Source organism: Pogoniulus pusillus, chromosome 16 (genome assembly GCF_015220805.1).
Source record: "Pogoniulus pusillus isolate bPogPus1 chromosome 16, bPogPus1.pri, whole genome shotgun sequence".
Classification (NCBI taxonomy): domain Eukaryota; kingdom Metazoa; phylum Chordata; class Aves; order Piciformes; family Lybiidae; genus Pogoniulus; species Pogoniulus pusillus.
This window is the reverse complement of record NC_087279.1, coordinates 11,324,353-11,345,998: the sequence shown is the minus strand read 5'-3', so window position 1 is coordinate 11,345,998 and position 21,646 is coordinate 11,324,353. Positions and strand designations below refer to the sequence as shown.

General features: G+C 37.7%; 1 protein-coding gene across 10 annotated transcripts in view; it reads left to right on the top strand.

Annotated features, from left to right (window-relative positions):
• Positions 1–21,646, top strand: part of DOCK3 (dedicator of cytokinesis 3) — a 205,719-nt gene that overhangs the window by 62,213 nt on the left and 121,860 nt on the right. For 9 of the 10 annotated variants that reach the window (XM_064156479.1, XM_064156478.1, XM_064156477.1 and 6 more), the window contains exons 6-9: positions 4,426–4,574; positions 11,378–11,462; positions 17,328–17,369; positions 18,598–18,752. In XM_064156479.1, coding sequence (XP_064012549.1) covers positions 4,426–4,574; positions 11,378–11,462; positions 17,328–17,369; positions 18,598–18,752 — 431 coding nt within the window. Of the gene's footprint in view, positions 1–540; positions 651–4,425; positions 4,575–11,377; positions 11,463–17,327; positions 17,370–18,597; positions 18,753–21,646 lie in introns of those variants that run through there. The other variant, XM_064156483.1, reaches the window with a different exon arrangement.

The window sequence follows — 21,646 nt, the reverse complement described above, 5'->3', positions numbered from 1 at the left end:
ATAACTCACTAGCTTTTATAAGGGAAATAATTTTTTTGTGCCACTCTCCCCTATTATTGCCTAAGGCAATTATATATAGGCAATATCTTCAGGGGATGCTCTTGAGAGGCAAAATCCTGACTTCTTCCCAGTAGTGTTAAATGAAGTCCTGGTAGCAGAAAGACTCTAAGTGGTCATCTTCCATAACACACTTGTCTTTTAGGGGATTTTCCTGTTATGTGGTGTTTATTTAGAATGACAAAGGCAGCCTTTAGTGTTTCAGAGGCACTGTCAGCATGGAGTCGGGAGTGTGCTTTGTCTCCAGGTGTGAGCAGTTTATTTAGTGTTTGCCTGCTGAAGAGCTCAGACACCTGTGCCGGGTGCTCTGCCCAGACACCTGTGCCGGCTGCTCTGCTCAGACACCTGTGCCGGCTGCTCTGCCCAGGCATTGGCAGAGGGAGATCTCTGGGAAAGACCAGTTCTGACTGGTTCCGTGGGAGACCTGCTTCAGGGTGCACCTGAGCTCTTAGCAAAGCTGGGAGTGTCTCTGGGAGAGCACTTCTTAGAAGGAGCAGAGGGCTGCGGAGGCAGTGAGGATGAGGAGGAAAAAGAGCGGGAAACAACCCACAGAAGACCTGAGGAGCGGAGCAGGTGGACAGGCAATGGAGCAGGTACCCGCACTGCAGCCCCTGCGGAGGGCCTCGGCAGAGCAGGCCAGGCCTGAAGGACCTACCGCCCACCCACGGTAGAGCAAGTGCAAGGGGAAGGGAGCAGCAGAGAGGAGCTGCTGTGGACTGATGTCCACCATTCTGCTGCTGGCGGGGAGGAGGAGGAAGGGTGAAGGGTTTGGGGGTGAAGGAATGCAGTTGGGCCTGAGAAGAGGCAGGGTGGGGACAAGGGAGTTTAGGTTTTTGTCTTTGCTTCTCATCACTCAGTTCTATTAGCTGGCAGTGGATTTGTTTGATTTCCCTCACATCAGGTCTGTTTTGCTGGGATAGTTGTAAGCAATCTCACCATCCTTGTAGGTGTTTGCTTGTTATTTCCTCCCACCTTGGCCTGTTGAAGAGGAGGGTGAGAGAGTGGCGAGGTGGGGCCTGGCATCTGGTAAAGATCAACCCAAAACACCTAAACCATCTTTTGACTTTTGATTTCTGTAGAGATCACTGCAGCAAAAACAGATATTGTCAGAATGCCACTTCAAATGTGTAGCCCTGCATAGGGAGATTATCCAAGCATTAATAAGCACAGCTCCTTAGCACTAACAGAACAAAGAGACACAAAAGTGTATCTGGAGATAGCAAAATAATAAAATAAGATGTGCTAGAGGACAGACTTCTGCTGCTTTTAAGAGGAGAGTCTTCAATTCATTAAGGCTATCCAGAAGCTTTGTCCTTAATTGTTACCATGAAAGTTTTCATGCAATGTTTCTTTTCTGGATGTAAAACCTTTGCTAAATATGCTCATAGGTCTGTGCAGCAAATCCTTCTGGATGGGCTGATTAAAGTGCTTATTGCTCAGTAGCTCATGACAAAGCTAGATGAAAAATGAGAGGTTATAGGTTGTATGAAAGTTTACTGTAAAAAGGAATGAACACTTCCATATCAGATTGACTTGGCATTGTTTTATTTAGCAACTGACAAGAAGACAAAGTTTCAGTTCTGTGGTGCTGCTCTGGCTGAAATTGCTCAAATTACTCTAGTGCTTAGAAACAGGTTTTTCTGGAAATGTCGTGCCCAAGGTCACCTGTTTCACTTTAAGCAGCTTTCTTTACGTGGGGGTGGGGACTCTGACCAACTTAGCTTAGTGCTGAATTCTGAAGGTCTTTTTTCCTTGAAAGAAGACAGAGAATAGTCATCAAATTCTGTACATCTCTCTCAAATGAATCTGCTTATTCACTGGACTTGTAGTGTGAATAGTGGCATTATAAGCTTTTTTTTTCCCTGCATCAAACTCTTTGCTATCTGCAAGCCTTGAATTAAGTTACCTTCAAGTGTGCACTATCTCTCCTTTCTTTCTTTCTCATGAGCATTTTCCTTCACTTTCAGGGGTCTTGTATCTGTGGTTCACTTCGTAGCTCTCTGCCTGTGGTAACAGCTAGGGCTTCTCAGGCTTTCCACTTTCTGATCCCTTTCTTCCTTCTAGGCAACCTTGTGTTTTATGAAAAGGAGCCATACATCAAACCTGTATGTTTAGTCCAGCAATGCTTGATCATTCTATTTAAAGTAGATGGATTTTTTTTTTTTCCTTGAGAACTAAAATTGACCAGGGTCTGTTTTTATTATCATAGAACACAAAAGAGGTTTGAGGTTCAAGAGAGGCTTGAGAGTTTTCCTTTTTCATCATTGTGTAGGATCTAATGTGAATCTTCTGAAATGGTATTCTGCAGTCTCATTTATTTGTATTTGGAGTAAATATGTCTTATACTACTATAACTCCAGAACATAGAGTAAATTCACCAGCATAGTGTTCTGGACCTGAGTTTATTGATAGCTCTGAACCATTATTGCAAGAGTGGCTCTTTCAGCAGGCTCATTTGGGAAGTTTGAATATGATGATTTCAGAGTTGATTCTCCCGATAATTTCTTTGCCAGCTGTTGTATGTTGGCATGTACCTAATTTGCTTGTTCAGTAGTCCAAAAATTCACTGTCTTTGTCTTGCATTGGAAGAAGTTGCAACCTTTTCTCATTCACATCAAGACCATATGAAAATGAACATATTCTATACCTACTATCTTTTTTAGCTTGTATAGGATTTAACTTGGACCACTTTCAATGAAAATAAACCACAAATCTAGTAAATTTTTGTTTATCATGATTATCTTCCTGGAATAAGTGTTTTCAGTCCTGGATATATATGTCTTCTGATGGATCTGGTGTCTGTATTTTGGTGGTTTGTTTTTTTTTTTTTTGGGGGGGGGTGGGGTGGGGTCAGAACCAGTGTTTATTCATACTTGAGAAATTGTACATCTTTCAATCTCAAAAAATTTTTGGTAAGAACAGATGATGATGCCATCTGTGCTTAACCTGATTCAGCAAAACAGATGTGCAGTCAGGTTCAGAGAAATTAACAAGTTGTTGAGCAAAATGAATTGCATTATAATCTATTTTCCAAAGGCTTAACAAATCTAGTGGTCTTGTAGGAGATGGAAATTCTTTTTTGCTAAGACAAGTGATTGTCCTCCCTCCCCCCAATAACATATTGCAGTAGAAAATATTTACATATTGGGATATACAAATATTAGACATCTGTGAATGCTCCTCTTTCAGATCCAGTCTTGATAAATGCAGGTATCTTTATTTAGAGGTTTTATAAAACACTCACAATGAAATACAATCAAGACAAAGCTGGCTTGCTGAGTCTCAGTTATAGTCGATATAGTCAGTGAGATTCAGATAGTTCCAGTTTTGCATACAGACAGGAATGGGATTGAAGCAAGCATTTAAATGCACTAAGAAATACTTTTAAAATTTATTTTTAACTGGAGATCCTCATTCCATGCATCATTTCAGGCAGTATGAGACACAAGTGCTGCTTTGACACACAATTCTTACATAGCAGGTTAGTTGTTTGGACACCCTTCTTTGCTTTCTCAGTGCTTACAAGGTAGCCTTTGTTAACCTCAGAACTGCCTTATTTGGACTTTATGTAGTTATTTATTGCAGAGGAAAGAAGTATTTCCATTTCTGCCTGTGTTTTACGGGTTTGTCTTTGGCTTTTGTTTGTTAGGGTTGTTTTCACAATTGCAGAATACTGGTTCTTCTAGAAAAGACTGTGGTGTTAGTTTTTTGGGTTTTGCTGGTGATGCTCTGGAGGTTTTTTTTTTACTGTCTGCAGTAATGATACTCTTAAAGTAGTTTTGCAGGTGGAATTTGTCATTAACAACTTTAGAGCCTTTTAGAATGCAGGTAGTGAATATTCATACCCTCCTACCTAACAGATACGTGGGTAAATTTTAGCAGTTGAATATCAAAGATATTAAAAGTGGTTTTCTGTTGTGGTGACTGCACAGAGACATCAAGTTAGCTGCTAGCAGAAAGCAAACTTCTTCACCTCTCTGTTGCTTCAGATCTAGACCTTTGAATTTGTATGATTGGAGTAAGTGGTCCCTGTTGCACCTAATGAAGCCTCTTATTAGCCTCCATCAGAAAATGAACCCTGTAGTGGATTAAGCCTAAAATTTAGAAAGAGAAAGTTACTCAGTTAGCACTGCTTTTTGGTATAAGTATTTTAAAGCTTGTATGAACTGAATTTAACGTTCGTCTAAGGTAATTGCATGAGAATTTGGTGACTTATTAATATCTCTTTCTCTCTTCTCTTTCTTTTTCTTTCTCACACTCTTTCCACGCTTATTAAACTCTCCTCCTCCCCCATCCCCTTTCTCCCTCTCCTCCTTTCCTTCTATATCACTTTCTCCCCCCTCTCCTCCCCAAAATATACCTTTACAGAAACATAAGGTAGATCTTTTCTACAAACTACGGCATGTGATGAATGAGCTCATTGACCTACGTAGACAGCTGCTGTCAGGTCACTTGACACAGGATCAGGTGCGAGAGGTCAAGAGGCACCTCACAGTGAGGCTGGACTGGGGCAATGAGTAAGTACAGGTACCAGCTGGGTACTCTTTATTCTAATTATTTTATTTAAAATTAAAAATAAGCAAACCAACACAACAACTTTTTCCTTTCAGTAGTATTTGTATGCAGGTAGAATATTTGATGCTTTGGAAATCAAGTACAACTTTTTACAGTGAGTTTATTGCATAGTTTTTCTACTGTTAGTTTTAAATGAGCTGTCTCCTTATTAATTGGCTTTTTTTCTAAGGCTGTTTGCATTTTGGAAAGGATTAGGTCACTGTACTTGCTTTGCATTGATGTACTGAATATTTGGCACGGGAGGATGTGTTGATAGGTACTTAACTCACATTTTTCCAATTGAAGAAGTATGTTAATGATTGGTGCAGTAAGCAGAGGTGCTCACCTGTCCATGGTGACATAGGAATTGAAGCTGTGATATTTAGATTTTCTCAGAGGTCTAGATTCTCCTTGGCCAATTCCATGTTGAATTTGTGGAGAGTTTGCTTTAGAGCCAAAGATAACTTCAATTCTGAGAGAAGCCATTAGACAAAAAGTAGCCCTTCACCAGAATTGGTTTTGATCTGAGATACAGTGTGTCAGGCAGGTAAGTTTTGCAGGGCACACACATGACCTTTTCAAAGGAAATACCACCCTCCGCAGGGATATAGTGACTGCTTTTCAACTACTCAACTAGGAGTAGAATTAGTGCTAGGTAGTGCATGGAGAGCAGGAAGAAATTCTGTGAGTTGACAATTAGGAGAGAAAGTTGCAGAGTCGCAGCATGGTGGGGAGTTGGAAGTGACCTCTGGATATCATCTAGTCCAACCCCCTTGCTAAAGCAATGTCGTCTTAGGAAGCAAGTGTTTGTCACAAGCAGGTCCTTGTTATAACTATTCCTTAGTCACCTACTTCAGAATTCCCTCTGAGAGACTTACTTGAATACATTGACAACAGCCTCCCATGCTACATTTTATTTCTCTCATGTCCTTCAGAGCTTTCTTTCAACAAGAACAATGACTTGATGCAATCTGTTAGTTTTACAGTGCGCAGTTACAGATAATATCCATTATCATTCCCAGTACAGGGAATGGGAACCAAGAGACTATTTTTGAACATTTTGCTTAGATGTTTTTGCTCAAAGATGATGAAATTAGCAACAGGAAGCTGCAAAAATGCTGTAAGAAGACAGGATGAGGTGAGTAGACAGCAGTACAGCGTTAGTGAAAAAAAGTTACTTGATGAGGTGGCTGTAGACATCTTTTAAAATTGTTGTTTATTTGTTTAGTTGATACCTTTTAAATGTCATAATTTAAGTACTTTTAAACTACAATGAAAATCTAATGCATGACAACTGTTAGGAAGCACCAGTGAAATACATAAATTTAACTGTGCTCGTGATTAAATTCATCTGCTTAGGATATTTGTTTAAGAAAAAAGTACTTCTGTTTTTTTTACTACATATGAGCAGCTACTGACCTCCCTAGAGAAAGAGGTATATGGTGTCAGAGATACATCCTGAAGCAGAAGAGGGTATCAATAAAGAAACTGCATAGAAATTTGAGAGGGTTGATTGAAAGGATAGTTAATCTCTACACGATGCAGTATTTAAATACAAACCTCTAGGAGAGTTTATAGAGAGCATCTGTCAGTCATCTAGAGGCCAGCCCAGCCCTAACTCTTGGCAAAAGATCTTCTTGCAAGATCACTCTTTTCCATAGAATTTTTGAGATTATTTTGTCACTTTCTTTTATCTCCCTTCCCTGAGTTTTATCGTGGCACTCACACTGACCATGACTTTCATATGCATGTTCACATAATACTGCCCTTTCTCAAATAACATGTTCAGTGCTTGCTGTGACCTACTTCAGATTTGCAAATAAATAAATAAATAAATAATGGTGCCATTAGCATGCATTAATGTTAACTGAGAAGCTTAAATACATACAATTCGAGCCAGACTGTAGTTATTTGAGAGAGTGCAATCAAATAGGAGACACTCTGTGACCAGTTTGCTTTCAGGAAACGGGTAAGCTTAGACATCTAAGATGCAGCATGTGTGCTGCTTTTGTGTAAAGCTACTTTGATCCTGACCTTAATCGTGCATGCATTGTATTATTGGGGAAGGGTGCAAACATGCAATTCACACTTTGTCTCCACTAGTGGATTTCTTTCAGTTGGTTAAACTGGTGTCAGTTTCCCTTAAATATGCTGGCAGTGGTTCTGGCAGTCATGCCTGTGTTCTCACAAGAGTTTGTGGAAAACAGGGTACAGACACATTCTTTGGATTTGTAGTTAAAGAATTAATTTAGACTGTTTTCAAAACTACTACAGTAAACTGCTTTTTTTCTTATTTTTGAATGCTTAGTCTAAATACTAATAAACTTTGTAGTTAGGTCTACTAAAAAAGCAGGAATATAATTTATTCTACAGTTATTACTGCTAACCTTTTGTATTGCTGCTAGTCATTCTTAAAATACAGTAATGATTTTCACTTACTGTAGTCATTCAATTTTCCACTGCTTAGACATTCTTTTTCCCCAGTACAAAATATGATCCTGGCTGCATCCTTTTTATGATGTTGTATTACTTCTTCCAGTATTCCCCAGTTTGGTTTTCTATTCATACAGCAACTGGTCTTGCAGCTGTATGTATATATTTTATGTATATATCTCCCAATTGCTCAAAAGAGCAGAGTTTTCTACCTTCAGATGAGCAGCTTTGTGTTTCTTGAGTTTCAGTTTTGAGCAGTCTTCTGTTTGTTTCAGTGAGAAAACTCAACACATGATCACTTTTCTAGCATATCTTGCTACGTTTTATACAGGATAGTACAAATAATTTTGTGGGTCTTTTTGCATCTTTCACTCTAATACAGTTTATTAGAATATTAACCTGTTGATGTCTGAAATACCATTGGAAGTGTCCAATGGTTGTAATTTACAAGGAAAACATTATAGCACAGGAAGCAAACATTTGAAGCTGAAGCGTGCAGTTCACCATCTTACTTTAGGTGGTGTTATGAAATGAAATCTGCAGTCCTAAATCTAATTTTTAATCACCTTGCAAGTAAAACTGAAACTTGATTTTGAATTATTTTTTTTAATAAATGGGTAAATTTTCAACTTTGACTAATGCTTAGAGTGGGAAATGAGAATTGAATTTTTTTACTATTGAAAATTGTTCTGCATCAAAAGAGTTGAAGGGGTCTGCCTTACATATCTTCTATCTGAAACGTGAATCCTTTCCTGCCTCAGTGCAAAAAATAGCAGCAGTATGTGCATACCTCATTTAACAGAAAGGCCTCTGATTTTTTTTAAGTTAAATGACTTCAAAGAAATATTCATCTTAAGTGATCTTCAGGATGGATACTTTCAGATTAATACCTGTCAAACAGTACCTGTCAAAACACATCCAAATTTTTGAGCACGATCACTTTCCTTTTATACCAAGAGGAGACATTTCCTTCCCTATAAATGTAGGATAGGAACTTTGTGTTCATGCTCAGAAACAGGGTAGAGGAGGGGAAGCCATCTATACTTGAAGATTTTGAACAAACAAAAGGCATGAACAAGATGAGTTTGTGTGCTTATGTCACTTCTCAGTCAAAGATTATTACACTGGAAATGTGTTGAGTTCTCCCAATCTTCTTCAAGACTCGATATGTATCTTAAGGACTTTCTTAGTTAAATGAGATATTTCTGCAAAGCTCTTCTAGGAAGAGTTGTTGTGACTTGTCATTTTGTGGATTCTAAATGGGTGTGGCATTTGTAATGCAAATAAATAAAAATGCTAGAAATTAGGATAATTCTTTGCAATTACTGTTAAACTCGAGCCAGTTTGCTCTAGAAGCCCACTTAACCCGAAGTGGAATTGTATGTTCAGCCCTTGCAGTATTAAAAATACTAATATTTTTATCTGTCAGCTTGTCTTCAAATTACTTGAAGGAAATGTATCTAGAGTGGTGGATTTAAAAAAAAAAAAGTATTTATTTAGTTTTCTAAAGAAAGGAAAATTCTGAAGACTTATGTGTCTGTAGAGGAGGCATAGCTAAATGTCAGCTGGATTCATTCCAGATGTATGCTATCAAGAGGTAATTGAGGCTCAGGGATATTCTGTAGCTTATACTTGGGAAATATTTTTAAAACTGGATGAAGAAGAAAGCACATGAATTTGCTTGTAAAATAAAGTATTGTGGAGAGCAGAACTGTCAAATAAACAAACCAGCATGTCATCTAATTTTTATGCATGCTAAGCTTTGGAGAGATGCTGATTGGCGGCTGGTCCTCTTATATTCCCACATTGTTTGATAACAGGGAATGGAAGTGGGCTGCTGACTGTCATTGATGTTTGAAGCATGATGTTGTCAGTCCTTCACGGACAGAAAATAATTGATACAAATAAGATGCATAAACCTGAACTTCCACCTGCACAATAAATGACAGCGTGTTCGTAGTAAAGCAAAAAACCCACCTATATTTCGTGGGAGCAAGTACTGTGCAGGATCAGAGAATGAGAATCTTCTGGGCTGGAAATCTGTAGCAGTAAGGGTTTTAACTAAAAATAGGATGTCAGATAAGTTTCAGAGGGATGCTTCTGCAGTGGTGTTGGACATATTATTAGGTAGAAGATAATACTTTCGTCATGTGTTGAGTAATGAGCCCAATCACTGTTTGACCTCTGTTCTCTAGGGGGTTGTAATGATGAGAATAGAGCAAAATCAGACTAGAATTAGCCTGGGCAGTTTTTTTCTGTAAAACTTTAATAGTACTTTGGAAGTGCATTGGGACTGTAAGGCACCTACAAGTCGTTTTGAAGATGTTATTAAGAAATAGTTTGTTACTATCTTTATTGAGGAGAAGCTCTTTATGAATATACTCTAGAGGTTAAACCACAACAGGAATGAGTGCACATGTGAATGGCAAAGTAATTTGGATGTGATTTAGATACTCGCATTCAGAAAAATTATCAGTGGATATGATCAGCATTGACATAATTTAAAAGCTTTGAAGTGGACTCTGCATGTTTCTGGTTACCGTTTTTAGCTCTTCATATTTTTGGGCTTTCTATTCTGAGTAGACTCAAAGGGCAGCTTACAGGTAAGGATTCCCTAGTGCTGCCTTATTTTAATCTTTCTCATTCAGTAAACAGATACAGTAATTATCGTCTTTGCGGCTGCAGTTTTCAGATATTGGTCTCAGGCCATGAGTAACTCACATTTGAGGGGTTTAAGCAAAACAAAGTGTATGAAAGGTGTAACTATCACTTTCACAATTTAGCCTAGTGTTCAGAAAATAATATTTGGCATGAGAACTGCATTTAAAAAGGAGAATTATTCCTTTTTTCCCACTGACTATATAATTGATTTTGGCAAAGAACTAAGAAACTACAGTTTATCAGTACAATATTTTTGTTAATCGCCTTTGCAATTACAGTTCTGCCTAATAGTTGTTTGCCAGCAAGTGGACAAGGGCTGAGCTGTGTTTCTGAGATACGATGCTTTAAGGATACCACTGAAAAAGGAGAACCCAAATAAGCAAAATTTCAAAAAGAATTATGGAGTTGGGGAACTTAAGGGAAATGATTAAGAGCAGTGATCAGCAAAGGTAACTGGGCTTCATACAAGCCACTGGTTCTTCCTTGCTGTTGTTTCAAATTAATTGCTCCGAAAGAGACACACTATTGCCTGGAGGCTTTTGTTTATTGCACCATACAATTATTCTGCAGTACTTTAGAGGCTTTTTCCAATAATTTTTTTCATTTGCTATCAGGAACAAGCCTGTGAAGAATGTTTTGTGCTCTGATTACAAAACTGAGTTGACATTTGCTTTTCTTGTATAGTTAGTGATAGGAGTGCAAAGTTGGTCCAGAAGGGCAGCTCTTCCCAATCTTTCTCTTTAAGACTATTAAGAATTCCAGTTAAAAATATTTGTAAATGAATTGCCAGAGTTACATAAGATGAAATTTAGAAAATTAATTTGTGTATCTTTAATTTTGCTCCTAATACATGCGTTTAGAATAGGTTTCTGTTGTAGTGATTGGAACTCTGAATTCCTCAGAACTGAGAATCTACAGAGCAAAATTTAAGGTTTGATGCCTTTTATGTTGTCTTGCTCTGCAGCCTCTCATTAATTAATTGTTAATTATTGCTTGTTTATTTGTCTGGATGCAAAATACCTTATTATGTCTACTACTCGCTGCTGTGACCTGAACTGCCTTCTTCAGTACAGAATTTCTTAACTAGTCATCATCTTTGCACTGATGTACTTTCTAAAAGAAACAGTCAATATATTTGATTTGAGACCAGATTTTATTTTAATTCAGAGTAATTTTTCTATTAGCTGTACTGTGTCTAGATGGGGATAAAGCTGGAGGATACACCAGGAATTTCATAGCAGCTTCCCAAGGCACGGTTTCTGTTTGGACATTTGAACAGGGTTACTAATAGAACTTTTTCATTATGTAACAAAGAAACCTACTCCAATATGGCAGCAGAAACCAGAGCACTAACTTTATTTGCCTATCACATTTATGCACGTGAAATTAACTTGCTGTGGGTACTGCACTAACATATTGGCCAAAAACTTCAACAAGCATTATTAGCTATAGCTCTGCTGAAGACAGTGAATAAAAAGCAAAGGGTTCATGGTGGTTTGTTTTGCCTTGTGTCTGAATTGAATTATAAAGATTATCTATTCAATAATTTACAATTTCAAAAAGACTGAACTAACTCAGTATTTCTGGTGTGTTTGCCCTTGAGGACCTGTTGTAGTGAACAGTGAATGCTGATGTATTACACTGACCACTGTCCCTGCCTTCTCTTTTGCAGACATTTGGGTCTGGATTTAGTTCCTCGGAAGGACTTTGAGGTTGTGGATTCAGATCAGATCAGTGTTTCGGATCTGTATAAAATGGTAAGAAATCCATGGGAGATTCTCTAGAGCTTTCACTTTGGGAGGGAAAGAAGGGAAACATTCCTGTTCTTTACTCTTACCTAGTTCTCTTGATTAGAATAGTGTCACAAGCCAAATATCTTATTCATTTGCACTCTAATCATTAGCATAGTCAGTGTCTCTACTACCCTGAGGTTAATAAGAATGGATCCACTTTCTGTCAGAAGTGGCAGGCTTATGTACATTTTAATTTCAATTTACAAATTATCATGGTATGAAAACTGGAGGAGGTTTGATTTCTTAGTAGGACTAGGTAATACAGTCAACTTTGTTTTGTATCATGATGTAACTGTAAAAGGAGGAAGAGCAGGTGATGTTCAGTGGAAAGTGAATGCACATCTTCCCTGAGATGCTCCTTCACTTAAAACAGAAAAAAAAACAAACCAAAGCAAAACCATTCCACAGCAGTTACTTTAATACAACTTTTTAGCTTAATATCTTTCAAAGAAAATAGTGGGTGTTGTACATAAATATTGTTACCATTACACTCACTTCTAGTAAACTTTTAATTTTCTATTTTAAAATGTTTTTGACTTTCAGCTGTCTGAGATTAGGGAGTGATAGATCCACGTTTAGGTGGGGTTTCTTGATATGCAATATGCACTTCTCCCTAAAACAAAGGCATGCTTGGTAAGCAGGCTGTGTGCCACCGTTGCTGTTTTGTATTTGCAGCGTATGACAGTGAATTTCATGGAAAGAAGTAAAGTTTGCTACATAAGAAATACTGAAGTACAGCACTCTGTAGTACTAATTTTTAATGTTTGTTCCTGATTTGCTGTCTTCTGAGGAGTTTGGTGCTATTACAGCAGTTTTTCAAATACAGTATAGAAAACTTCATACAAAATCCAATCACTAATGACTTGGAGAGCACAAGATGAATTGCTTATAGGATTGCTTTAATACTCTGTTTTCTTAGTGAAGATTTTTTAACTCTGACTACTTGTAATACAGCAAATAGCTAAAATTTAATTGTCAGAGTAGTCTGATCATGTCGCCCATCTTAGTCCTGAAGAAAATGTCCACAGCACAGTTTGCTGCTCAGATCTTTGCTGGTATCAGGACATGACCATTAGTCAGTTTGCTCTACATTGTCACTTGAGTTTGTAGATTCAAGAAGACAGTGCTGTCTAATCACATCTAGTTCATAGTCACAAAGGGATCTCGGGAACCAAAACAGCTGAAAAACCTGTTATTATTTTAAACTTTGACAGAAACTGAAGTAGAGAGGTACTGGTGAGGTTTTGTTGTTTTAGGTGTTTTCTGTGTGGTTTGGGTTTTATTATTTAACAAAAACCCAGGGAGATAATATTCCTTACTCCTGGCAAAATGCTTAATGGATTCTCAGATGAGCAATGAGGTTTTATGTTGTAAAATAATCTTGTGGGAGTAGTTGTGAGAGCCCAATTTACTTTCTCATATTTGCAGGATTGTAGAATGTTAAATGTACCATAGAAAACAGCCTTGTATTAACAGAACAGTGGATGAGGTAACACATCAGCCTTTCCTATCTGCAACAAATTCAGGCATTTTATCCAGAGCCATTAGACTTAGCAGATTCTTAGCAATTTTAAAAGTTGAACATTCTTTTTTAGCTCTCATTTTTGTGACTACTCTGTGACCACTATAATAATTTCTTTGTCACAACTGTTGTGCTTTGTGTACATTCTTCTCCAAGCTAAATATTGTTGCCTTCAGGATGCACAGCATCTGTCAGAAATTGTTGCTTCCCTCCTGAAGGAAAGCTTCTTGCTCTTTGCTTACGACAGTGTTCATGATTTTAACTAATATTGTGGAACACTTCCAAAAAAATTTGCATCACTTTTGAAATAGTGGGAAAAGTACCTTGTCAGAATTCTGCCACAGAGCTCAGTGTTGGAGTTGCCACTAGACTGAAGTTGTCTTTTAGCAACACAAGTCCAGCATAATGCCTAGAACACCTGGATAACTCTTCTTAGTGAGAAAAAATACAAGACGCAGATGTCTGGAGGCATTTGCAAAATTCAGGAATGTTCAGGCCTGGTGTTAAATATGTTTAGCTTTCCTATAAATGTATTTGTTTGTGTATATGCATGAATAGCCCAACTGCAGTACTGCTACATCTTAGCTGTCCTTTCAACTACCTGAAAAAATATTGTGAGTTTTACCTGGGTTCCTAGTAAACAAGCAAGTGTCAAATTAATCCTGCCATCACCTCATGATTGCTGCTTCTTTATTCAGATGGAAAATGAGGTTAATAAGAATGAATAATTACAAAACTTGAAAATAAAGACTGCAACTGCCTGAACTCTGCTAGAAAAGCAAAACAACTGGACACAAACTGTGCAGGAAGCTCTTGAAAATCTCTTTGGGATTTTTGTTTGTTTGTTCAACCAAACAGATTGTCGGAGGACAGATTTGTGCACATTTGGTTCTAATCCCTAGCAGGTAGTTGGTTGGAAATATGAAGACAGAAAGCAGTTTGGTTGAGACTGACTTGATAATAATAGGCTTCACTTACCAAGCATCATTAGGAAAGAAAGGAGGAAGAACAACAATAAAAACTAATACTGGTAGATAAAATAAAGCAAGTTTGGAGAAAAAAGAGGTAAAGAGAATTGATAGTTCTTTCAGTAAATGAAAAATAAAGCCACAAGCTACTCACTAAAAGGCCAAGTTGGATAAATTTAAAATTCTACATTGCCTTTAATTGTAGAGGGAAAGAAAGAGAAATTAAGACTACCAAGAGCAACTACAGAAACTATAGAAGAACAGAGGTATAGAAAAGTATAATAGACTAGCACAAATGGGTAAGTAGAAAAATCAGAAAGTCAGTGCACAAATTAAGACAAAACAGCTTCATATAAATGCACTTGTATTAACTGGGAAACTGAAGAGGTTTTATACAAGGAAGAAAACAGTTGGCACATCATGCAAGAAAATAGTGTGCATTTAATGTTCTTTTTTTGCTCTCTTCGAGCTCTGGTAAGGTGGTAAACTGCCAGATCACTTACAGCACCTGGAGAAAAGTGAAAGGGGTCACACCTGAACACCTCATAAAGTAGTAATGAGTTCCAGCAGATTTAGGCTTACATGCATTTCGTTTAGGATGTCTAGAGAAGCCATATCAGGCACATTGGTGGTAATGATTGGAAAGATGGGTAAGGTTCTAGAGTACTGACAATGGGCAAGCATGCTTTACATCTCTAAGAAAATGATAGGAGGATCTGGTAATCATTCTGTCCCTAGAAAAAATGCTGGAGAAGAAAACTTAAAATCTCAATTATTTGCAACAAGGAGGTGAGCAATAGTGACTGTGATCTTGTTCAGAATAAGCAGTTTTTAAAAGTTTCAAGTTTACTTGCAGAACATAAATGAGTCTAGTGGATAGAGGAAGAGCAGCTGATGTTGTATTTAGATTTTCATAAAGATGCTAATTGATTTTTTTTTAATTGAAATTCTCCTAAGGTTGTTATTTCTAGATGAAATTACTATAAAGTAAACACAAAGCTAATTAGAAAACCCATGCTCAAAAAAAAGTGAAGAATGGTTTTCAGTAACTTATTTAAATAGGAGGAGTTTAAATAGGGATGAATCAAGTTAATCTATTGTGGTCATAGAATCAGCCACGTTGGAAGACACCTCCGAGATCATCCAGTCCAACCTGTTCCCCAGCCCTATCCAGTCAACTAGACTGTGGCACTAAATGCCTCATCCACTCTTTCCTTGAACACCTCCAGGGATGGTCACTCCACCACCTCCCTGGGCAGCCCATTCCAGTGCCAATCACTCTCTCTGTGAAGAACTTCCTCCTAACATCCAGCCTAGACCTCCTCTGGCACAACTCGAGACTGTGTCCCCTTGTTCTGTCACTGGTTCCCTGGGAGAAGAGACCAACTCCCACCTGGCTACAGCCTCCTTTCAGGTAGTTGTAGACAGCAATGAGGTCTGCCCTGAGCCTCTTCTTCTCCAGGCTGCATGCCCCCAGCTCCCTCAGCCTCTCCTCATAGGGCTGCGTTCCAGGCCCCTCACCAGCTTTGTTGCTCTTCTCTGGACATGTTCCATCTTCCACTTTGTAGTGCTTCATGTTTCAGTAATGACAGGATGTTGGCAGAGGAATTATGCTTACTAAATATGCAAATACCACAAAGCAGGATGTGGCAGTACCTGGAAGGGAAAGATTTGAAATTCCAGATAACAGAGAGAAATTGAAGAAATTATCCAAAAAGTGTAGGGTACAAGTGAGAATCCAAAATGCAAGGTACTGACTTCTGCAGACAGTTGTGGCTTCTGAAGTGGGTTGGATGATTTTGTAGAAGATGGGAGTATTATAATGGAATCACCAGATGAAGTAATTAATCTTTTTGTGCTACTGATGGATAAGACAAGAATCTGATGGCCTAAATTGCAATGACAAGGATTCAATTTAAGCATCAGACAGCATTTTGAAGAAAGATATGCTGAAGAGGATGATTCTTACCTATTAAGTTTACACCACAGTAGCAGGTAACTGTCTTTGGGGAGGGGAGATAAAACTGATTTTATTTTAATTTTTAGAATGAGGATTTATAATTTCTTAACAGTTGACAAAAGGATTAAAGAGGCAACTCATCCAACCTAAACTTAGAGAGTTTTCACATTCAGAAGACAGTGCAGTAGTTTAATTTCCAGCTCCACAGTTTGTCTTTGTTTCTTCTGCTGCCAATGTGACAGAGGACGTTTTTATAACTGTGAACATAAACAGATGTCAAAATATGCCATTTAATATCTTTTGGATTTAGACAGATTATGAAATTTCTCTCCTCCTCTGTGATAAAAAGTCTTACTTCTTATGTAAAAGACAGTGGCATAGTTGGAAAAAAGTATTGCTGAATATATTTTGTGGACTTCTGCTTTCACCTCTTTTGAAGCTATGAGATCATCAGCAGGTTGTGCTGTTCATTCTGTCTATGTTTGGTCAGAATTAGATGTTGGGTATGCAATAAGAAGCTAGAGATGGAGTGAATGAACAAGGCAGTGTTACTGTTCATATTTTAGTTAAAAATGCCAATGTTAAGATGAATATGTGTATAACAGGCACGGCAGAATCATTAGTGATATGTTTTTTAAAGCCTACTGAAACCTTTTCAGTTCAGATTAGTATTTAAATCTCCCTTTGGAAATGAAATTGGTTCAGTGAGACTTGAAGTCCATTTTCTGATTATTATGTCTCCTTGTGGCATAAGGGGCTTTAAGCACAGGATCATCCTCCAAGTTCCATTTGGAGATGTAGGACTTTGTAGTGATGCCTTTGTACAGGTATTAGCTGGCTGGAATTGTAGATGAGTCTTTAAGCATTTACCAAGGATTTTGTTTTCTGATCAGAGCAAAGAGTTCAAACGAAGTCTCAAATCCATCCCTCTTTCCAGATCTCCATACTTTCAACAAATGCATCTTTTCATAGCCAACATATTGGTCCATGAGGATTAGTGGTGAGGTTTTTCACATTTAGCAAGAGAAAACATGGATTAGACAGTAGAGTGGACTCTTCAAAAGAAAAAATGCTTCTACAGTGTTGGAAGTTCTGTCTAGCTTGTGACAGCCATTTACCTTACAAGCTGAGGTAAATATCACCTATAAATTCAAGTAGATAGGCTAAGGAATAGCTTAACTGGGAGAAGCCCTTAGGAAAACTAGTGGTCTTGTGAGTGATAATACACTGTGAAAACAGGCTGTCAAAAGTTGGTAATGGTCTTGAAGAGTTGTATTTTAAAATACTAATGCTACACAGATACAGTGTCACAGAATCACAGAATACAAATGTCTCTTACTTTCAAAAAGGTTTAAAACTACTATTTTGTATCTCCACAGCATTTGTCAAGTAGACACAGTGTCCAGCAGAGCACATCACAGGTAAACATTGTCTACATAAGAATTTTTGTCATCTTTATGTGTTTGGTAGTATATGTAAAGGTGTAATGGAGATGATTGGATGAGTCCCTACGTGTAGATGACTTTCACAGAAGATTGACCAGGTCAAGAAGGCATCCCTCAGCCACTTAAAGTTCGATTTAGACCTCTTTTTCTTATCTCTAACAGCTGTTCTGTGTGAGTTTTCTTTCCACCTACTAACACATGGTTTAGTAGGCTTCTGTTTCACATAACCTTTCTGTAATAGTGTAATTTTTTCCTGGTTATGGAATCTGGATCTAATCTTTCCAAGAGAAGTCTGCTTCCATAGGTACCTGTCTTTAAAGGATTTACCTGGATTTAATTTAAAATCCAGAATAAAGTTCATTCTAAGCTCTATTTTTAGAAGTTGTTTTTTTTAAGGCTAACACAAATCTGGATTGAAAGTCTGTTAATGTTAAGATTTTCTTTGTTAGTATCAGTCTGTGCATGTGAAGGGGACTAGCCTAGTGAGCTTAGGATATTGCAGCTGTTTATTAATATCAGCATATAAAGGATATAAAGGGCTGTAAAAAATAATAAATAATTCTAATTAGATTTTTCCAATTCAATTTTCAGTGTTGTCAATAGGTCTTGGTATACTAAATCAAAATGTAAATCTTTCTGCTGTTTGACTTTATTGATTGCTCATGCTAAGCATTATGTTTAACAAAAAGAAATCTCAATGAAAATTGAGCTTTGTTAAGATTTCTTTTTGTTATGCCCTGCAGGGTGTATTAGCCTATACTACCTGGTTCTAAATGACCTCCATACATGAACCTCAGCTGCTGAAAAGAAGTAGTGTAACAAATGTTACGTACTTTGAAATCCATCTGCTTTGAATGAAAATCACTAAGAACCACCCTAGCACCATCTTATTATGGCTCATTTTCAGTACCAGAGTCAAGATATTACTTGAGAAATAGGATTGACTCAGTTTATTTGATAAATATCAATTTCAAATGCATGAACCATGTATCTCATATTTGCCTGCTTCTTGTGGTCTCTCAAACTATCCAAATTAAAAATGGAACACGGAGATGAGGAAAGCTTAATCTGGCCTGAGTCTCTAAGGTAAAACATACTTGAGATTAAGCTTTTACTTGGTGGAGAGAACATGGATTCTCAGTTAAAATACATGAAGTCTTTGATTTGTGAAGAGCTGAAAATCATTTCCACATCTTTCAATCAGGTGGATACGATTCGACAGCGTCATGGGGAAGCTTGCCGTATGCCAGTGCCTCATCACTTCTTCCTCAGTCTGAAGAGCTTCACCTACAACACAATTGGAGAAGATACAGATGTCTTTTTTTCGTTGTATGATGTCCGGGAAGGCAAGCAGATCAGGTAGGACCGTGAGAACTAAAAAGCTTCCTAGAGAAAAGAGATTATGAACAGAGCAAATAGATTGGAGAAAAACCCTTGAGCTGTTCTTGTCACACATAGGAAAGGAGAAATCACGGGCTGACAGGCTTGCAGTGCACAAATGAAGACGTCAGCAATACTAATCATTGTGTGTGAGATGTAGTGTTTACATAAAAGCAAAGCATAAAAGACACAGAACAGTTGAATTCTGTCTAGTTTTCTCACTTGGTAATTCTGTTTAGTTTTCTCTCTTGGTCTCCACACATGAACAAAGATCTCAGCATTCAGTAGCTGCCTTCTTAGGGCTGCTATTTAAGGAGTACTACTAATGGCAGGGCCATACCATATGGCTGTTTTGAAAGAGGTCTGCCGTGTATTTGGGTGCTGAATTGAGGCTTTTGAACTCTCATCCAGTCCTTGTTTTACCAGCATGTTACAGTGTGGCTTGTTCTCATTATTCTGCTATCAGTATAAACTCAAGGATTCATATTCATCCCTGCATCTAGACAGACAACTGTGCTGCTCAGCACGCTGAGGTAATTGGTACTAATGTTAGCAGATACAAAATGTGCTGTGTTTCTTTTACAAGTATGTGTTTTGAAAACATCAGAATATGTAGAAGATTATTACAGCATATGCATTGTGTCTTGGAAATTAAGTCAGGGTAGCTTGGCCTGATCCAAAGCACAGGATGTTTGTGGGATTTTCTGAGTTTTGATTAAACCAGATTCTGACAGTTGGCACAGTTGACATTTGCTGCCTCAGGGTCAGAATGACCGTGGAGTCCTGATCTTCAGCAAATTAGGTACAGCTTTGTTCCAGACTAAGGAAAGAGCCACAGAATGTTCTTGCCTCTCTTTGGAAGAAGAGTGTTACGTGAATAATGTTCAATCAAGAAAAATTAAAGGCCAGCGATAATGATTCAGTAGCTCTTCAGAATACATTCCACTGATAATGGTCTGTATTAGAAAGCTATCATGGCTTGGCTGTGTCTTATAAATAGGTGCCTTTTAGTTAGACAACTTAAATATGATTTTGCAGAATATGGCAAGAATTTCACCCCCACTATATATGAAATGCTTGTTATCGTATAGTTAGGAGGACAGGCTTAAAATTCCTCTGTTGATAGAACCAACAGAAAATAGCTGTTAAGAGGAAAAGTTGCAAATGGCAAATCAAAAGAAAATCACTCACAATTAATTAGTTCATACCACAAAGTGTAAAACATTGTTTAGAGAGGAAAGCTGCAGGGTGCTGTCATGGCTGTGGAAGGCCTCAGAAATGGCTTGAGAAGGAGATTAATTGGTTTGAACTGCAGTTTGTCTAGTATGTAAACACTCAGTGAGAAAGCCTTGCTAGTGACAACAACAGAAAGTTCTAATGATAAAATGTACAAAAAGCAATTCTAGCAGATTTAAATATATATAATAATGTTTCATATGCAAACAGTTGTTATTCCTTAACTCTTCACGTTACCCATTAGCCATCTATTGCAGTGAAAGTAGTATTAATTTTACACCTTTTTTTAATTCCCAGAGAGAAGTGGGGACAAAATGTGTAATGAGGCAGAACTCTGTTTTAGAAAAACTTTAAAAACAGAAAACAAGTACACTGCTACAAATTCAGAATGATGTTTTTTAATCTGCTTCAGAAGTCCACATTTCTTTCGTCATCTGTATGCCTTGTGAAATAGTGCGTTAAGATAAAAAGGCAAGGAAAGCTGCTTCATGCTACATTCTAAACGAAAAGGACAAATTGACTTTTCTGAAATGGTTTAGAGGTTGATAAATTTCTTACCCAAACAGTTCCCACTGGAAGTTGACTGGCTTTCAGTGTTAGTGCTTTGGACATATAGTAGATTGCAAACCTCATTGAACCTGTTGGTTCCAATAGTTATTTCCCACTCAGGTTAAGTGAGGAATCGGTGAAAGTTCCACTGTTTGTCAAGCCTGTACTACCTAGGGGTTAGCTATCAGCAGGCTGAAGCAGCAGGTGAAATATACTTTGAGATGTATTCCCAGGTTGGGAACACAACATGGTAGTGTACCTGGAGGTGAAAAAATGGGAAAAGTTACTTAAGGTTTACTCTAACAGAGTTTTTAAAAGGAAATACTTATAAGAAAGTAGCCTGATGAATGTTTGCCTCAGTAACTTCTCTCAGTCCACAACAGAATCAACCCTTAGATAATGGCTCAGACCAAAAAGCATGAAAGTTGGTGGGTTTTGTTACAAAATTTTGCCCATATTTTTACATAAAAAGGCATCAGTCTTTGTTACTAAGTTTTAACACCTCCTGTTTTGGGGTTTTGCCATGTAAAAGTTAAAGGAAAACAATGAGAAAATTAATTTTGATTCCAGTGGATATGGAAGTACAGTCCCATTGTGAGAAGTACTTTGGGATAAATAATTGTAAAATGATGGATCACAGGATATTAGGAGTCAGAAGGGACCTCCAGAGATTATTAAGTCTAATCCCCCTGACAAAGCAGGACCATAATGTAGTGTGGGTCACACAGGAACGCGTCCAGTTCATAGAAACTAGAAAAGGAAAATCTTAATGTATGGATAATGAACTTCAGTGATCCAGGTGTCAATAAACAAAGAGAGACAGGTGAACTGATATGGAGGAAATGAACTTGAGAGTTGTCAATTCCATAGCAATACTGTTGAAGAGTACAAGAGCAAATTGTTTTCAAAAAGGAGAAACTAATGAAATTGCACAAACAGGGATGGAAAGAGACAGGAACTTGTAGAAAAAATGCAACTAGCAAAGGACAACCAGGATAAACAGTAATTCTGTGATACTCTAGAAGTAAAAATTATTTTTACAAAATCAAGAAATAACTGAGCAGATTAAAGGGGACATGAAGCCATCA